This window comes from Vespa crabro, chromosome 9 (assembly GCF_910589235.1).
Source record: "Vespa crabro chromosome 9, iyVesCrab1.2, whole genome shotgun sequence".
Lineage (NCBI taxonomy): Eukaryota > Metazoa > Arthropoda > Insecta > Hymenoptera > Vespidae > Vespa > Vespa crabro.
In genome coordinates, this window is record NC_060963.1 from 6,623,696 (window position 1) to 6,629,111 (window position 5,416).

At 31.0% G+C, this 5,416-nt stretch overlaps 1 protein-coding gene across 1 annotated transcript; it reads left to right on the plus strand.

Annotated features, from left to right (window-relative positions):
• Nucleotides 1-176: 176 nt before the first annotated feature.
• LOC124426896 lies at nt 177-5,048 on the plus strand. Its single transcript, XM_046969103.1, has 10 exons — nt 177-327; nt 598-981; nt 1,408-1,592; nt 1,670-1,854; nt 2,238-2,627; nt 2,833-3,000; nt 3,069-3,295; nt 3,383-3,585; nt 3,649-3,914; nt 4,047-5,048. The coding sequence occupies exons 2-10, from the start codon at nt 828-830 to the stop codon at nt 4,792-4,794; spliced, it is 2,526 nt and encodes an 841-aa protein (XP_046825059.1). The 5' UTR covers nt 177-327; nt 598-827; the 3' UTR covers nt 4,795-5,048.
• Nucleotides 5,049-5,416: the final 368 nt, after the last annotated feature.

A 5,416-nucleotide genomic window follows, 5' to 3' on the forward strand; every position in this document is an offset into this window, starting at 1 on the left:
TGACCATTGTGAAACGACATTCAATCAATTAATTTTCTCGTACAAAAAATAAAAATGCTTTTATGATCTCTATCTGATCAATTAATTTCTATTGGATAGTTTCGATGGGGCAGAAAGAAAGCAATCGAATCGACTTTTATAAGATAATTTCTAGTTTCTGACCGATCGCCCTCTGACACAGTTCATGGTAGCGTGATCATTCGACGGAAAATAATTCTCTTTGTATCAGTAGTTACAACACTTTGGATCATCTTAATTTTTGTTTTTTCTTTTTAACATTTCCTCCTATTTAATTTTATTAAACTGGTGATATAACCGTTATATATGGTATGTGTATAATACTTATATATTATACCTATATATATATATATATATATATATATATATATATATATATATATATATATAGGTATTCAATCAATAACGGGAACGAAAAAATATTATAATTAATAATTATTAAGACATGCGCGCATATATACGATCAATCTTAATCTCGAAATAATAATAAGAAGTATAAAACTTTGTTTAAAAACTAACGATAAACTACAATTTATCTTAAATGTTCAGTTTATTTTTCGATTGAATTTCTAATTTTAGAACAACTCACGTTAAACGAAATTATTAAGTTGATAGGCAGCAAAAACGAACGTAGATAATTGGTTCTATATAGCTTACATATATATATATATATATATATATACTTTTGTACAACGTAATGTGAAACCGATTTCGCTAAGAGTTCGATTTTTGTTGTCGTTATCTTCGCCAACGATTGTTAAGTACGTGTACTCGAGAAATAAGAGGTGAGAAGAAGGAGAAAAAAAGAAATGAAGATAATTTTGTTAATACTCTCGTCTCTTTTCTTCGTCTTTGTAAATAATTGCGTTATACCATCGCCATTAACGTTGCAATTAATGATTGAGTATGCTAAATGGAGATCGTGGGATCAAATTGTACTTTTCGATAATCTCAGTTCAAAGAGTAAGTATAACAAGTTTAATCTTTGTAAACGTAAATATTTTTCTATATTGCACTTTGTACTTTCAAAGAAATTTCTCTTTCCGTGGAAAATTTATTAACACGATATATTAATCTGCAAATTTTATATAAAATTATCGCATTTTTCTTTGATAAGGAGGTATTACATTAATAAAAATATATATGTCTGATGTTAGAAATAAATTCTTAACGGTCTGTTATTATGTAAGTAAATCTGATATCATATACTGATATAAGTATAAAAGATTAATGATTTGCTTCAAATAACTGACATATAATCTGGCAAGGTCAAGTGAAATTTTAAATAAATTAAATTACTTTAAAATCTTTCTTAATAATGAGAAATATTTATTAATATCTAAAATAATAATTCTATGCCAAAATCAAATTCGATATTCTCGCACGTAGATTGTGTCCTGAAATATGCTCGACCTTTAATGACTTGCCTTGCTGAAAGAGGAATTAGCGTATCCATTCAGTCGGCAACAAATCCAAATATACCAGTCGCACTTACGATACAACGACATAGAATTGGTTCTATAGTACTTTTAGATGGACTCAATTTGACTTCCTCGGATAATGTACTCCATGTGGTAGATATACTATATCTCGAAACAGCTATTGGATTTATTTAATTTGCATACATTACAAATTTTCTTTCGATCTTTAGGCTTCGCAAAAATTATTGTTCAACTATTACGTATCTTGGTTTATGATCACGGCTAGAAATACGGATACCACCATCGATGCCGTTCTAAAGGATCTCAATATTGGTATTGACAGCGATGTAGTGGTTGCAACCTCTTCAAATTCACAGGACGTTATGTGGGAATTGACGTTAAAGTATCGGAACAGGTTAGAAACTAGAAATCGTTCTATGTCGTTAAAAATAGCCAAGGTTAATTGCTTCTATGTTATTGCCACGAGTAATATTGTATACCTACATATAAATTATTCCCATTGGAATAATTTCTCTTTCTCTCTATCCCTTCTCTATCACTTTTCTTCCTCTCCTAAATGTGACCACTTTCATTCTGTAATATTCCTTAATATGATCATTCAAAAATAATTAACTAAAATACGATTAATAACTTTAACGAAAACTTAAATCACTTCTATATCAATTATATCGAATCTATGATGAAAAATTTTTTTTAAGAAAAAAGATAAAAGAGACGTATAAGTACTTTTTTCTTTTCTTTTTTCTTTTTTTTTTCTTTTTTTTCTTCATATTTCAGAACGTGCTCGAACTTCCGACAATACGGCCAACTTGTCGATTTTCAAAATCTATCGGAACGACGAAATTCCGATAGAACTATGAATCTGGATTACATTACTCGGGAAAATCGGACGATGTGTTTCCATTTTTTGCACGTTTATAAGATTCGTAACTCCGACAATTCCAGTCTCGTCGTGTATTCCCTTGGGTCTTGGTGTCCAGGATTATTCTTACTAAAGAATCCAATAAGTGTGAAACTGAGAAAAGATTTCAAAGGTTGGCCGATCATATTTGGCGTTTTAAATGGTACAAACGATGGCCAGACAGACATTACCGACGAGGTCGAGGTCAATGATATCGTACCTCTTTTAGATTTTGCTAATTCTGTAACCCACGATCTAAATGCCAGGTATAAAGATTTAATCTTCGCTTATTTTTTAATTATACCTTCCTATGGAAATTCTTAATTTTATTTTTTAATATAATTTTCAATGCACAATTTCTATATAAATGATAATAAAATGAATAAGTAAATAAAAATAAAACAAATATTATACTTTTTCGATAATTCTGATTTACATTATCGAATAAATTCTTATTTCCTTCATTTCGAGTATGGAATTGATTCCGCACGATAAACTCGGTACTCTGACGAACAAGGTTTGGAGTAATCTTCTCGGTAACGTAGTTGCTGGTACTGTAGATGTTGGATTAGGATACATAACTATCAATGAAGAAAGATTAGGAGATATGGCGTTCAGCCATCCTCTTATTCGATACATGTTAGTATCTAACATCTGTATTTATTTTCTTAACAATTGATAAATTTGTTCGTTTACATTAATTACAGGAGAAATGTTTATTATCATCCGTTGGAAACCGGTACCATGAGAGATATATTTCTGCAGCCATTTAATGATCGATTACTTGGCTGCGTAGCTGCCACATACTTCTTAATCTTACTTTCAATGGGAACGATCATTTACGTGGCTAAAAGAACTTTACATCCTGAAGAAGAGAAGAACGTTGGACTCGGTGAAGCAGCACTTTGGTGCATGAGTATCATGTGCATGCAAGGTTTAACAACAATCTGATTAACTATTCTGATTACAAAAAATGATTAAAATGCTAATTAAAATATATCGTTTACATTATCCTACGTAGGATCACCTTGGATACCAAAAAGTCCATCAGGAAAGACTCTCTTACTTTTTAGCCTAGTATTTGCATTGGTCACTTACAATGCTTATGCTGGTTTTATAACTTCCATTCTATCTGTACAAGCTAGTGGAATAAGATCGATTACAGATCTCTTGTTTAATAATTTTAAATTAGGATACAGTATTACGGATGATGAATACATTCGGGTATGAAGTTCTTTATAAATACATGGATTTTTGACTTCTTTTTTGTTATCATAATTCTCGTAGAACGTTAACGACAGTCACCTTCGTCAACTATATATAAAAGCTTTCAACAATCGTGAATCTCGTTTGGGAGCAACGACTGGTCTCATGAAAGCCGCTCAAGGACGTTATGGATTTTTCGTTAGCGCAACTCTGGCACGCCGTGCTTTACGTACAACGTTCATTCAAGAAAGATGTTCGTTAAAGGAACTGCCTTTACCTCAGACGTTTACTCTCGTCGCTTTACCTATGGCTAATACTTGTCCATATAAAAAGATTATCAATTTGAGGTAAGTCTAATCTTAACTGTCCTAATCAGTCGTCAGATTAATTTATATGTTATCATTCGCAATAAATAAAAAAAAAAAGAACCATTTATCGAAAGAACATTAAAAAAACTATACTAAACCTTATCATTGCAGTATACTGCGTATACAAGAACACGGAGTTCTTCGAAGAATAGCCGAGAAAATGTTACCAGAAATGCCAAGGTGCAAAGCACCAACGACATTTAACAGTGCAAGATTCGCCGATGTTTACTCGGCCTTTTTAATACTGATAGTTGGCCTCATTACCGCCGTTACTATTGGAATATTTGAGAGAATTTGGAACAAAAGGAAGCAAATGCAAGATAGTATAGTACGGGGATTTCGAGAACATCACTTTATTCCTCATATGCCTCATATACACTTTCATTATCATCACCGACATCATCAGCAACTTGATCATCATCCTCTTCCTCATAATACTAATCGTCATTCTAATCGTCATCCTAGCCATCATGGATATCATAACGATCACTCGTTTCAACCCTATTTTATTAATGATCATTCAAATAAACCTGCGACTTCTTACTTTATAAATTATCCTAATTTTGCCTCAAAAAATAGCGAAACGATTTCGATGAATAGAAAGAGATCTAACGAACTATTGAATGTATCATCGATCATGAAAGATCGTTCGTCTGTTAAACATTCATCATCCATACGAAAGCGATCAGCCAATAATATATCAAAAAGGGCTTTCTGGGCCTCGTTCGTCGGTACATCTCAAAAACAATCTAATATAACGATCGGCAAACGAGATATATTAGTCGAGAAAACGATTAAGACGGAGAACACGGAGGAAAATAAAACAACCAATTCGAACGTTTTACCTTTTCGTCTCTAAACGTTTTTTATTTATGTCACGTTTATCGACGTGCACTATCTGCGTTTTTACACACAAAAACGTCATTTAAAGAATATTTCGATCATTTATATTCGATTGAAATATATTGAAAATTAATGAATAAAATATAACTAAAAATATGTATCATAGTCCAACAAATATCCTTTGCCCTTATTATTTTTAAACAACGTTATCTTATTATGTAAATATTTAATTAGCAAAATTAATAATAAATAAATAAAATAAATTATAAACTTCGCTTAATTATTTAATGATTTCTTTTTTTTATTTATTTATATAAAAATGCACACACAATATCGATTCAAACTTAATGTGTTTATATGTCATAGTCAAATAATTATAATAAATCTTCCGTTTAAGCTGAAATGTATATAAATTTTTTTGTCTTTTTTCCATTATTATCAACTTCGTTATTTATCGTTCTATTTTTATTTCCCTTTAATATCTCTCTCTCTCTTTCTCTCTTGTTTACTCAATGGATAACATTTCCAAATAGAAACATTTAGAAAAAATATTTTTTCTAAATGTCAACAGATGGCGATAAATGTAGCGCTTACATCGGTCCAAGAATTATATTTAACCATTGCCGCGGTAGCCGGCA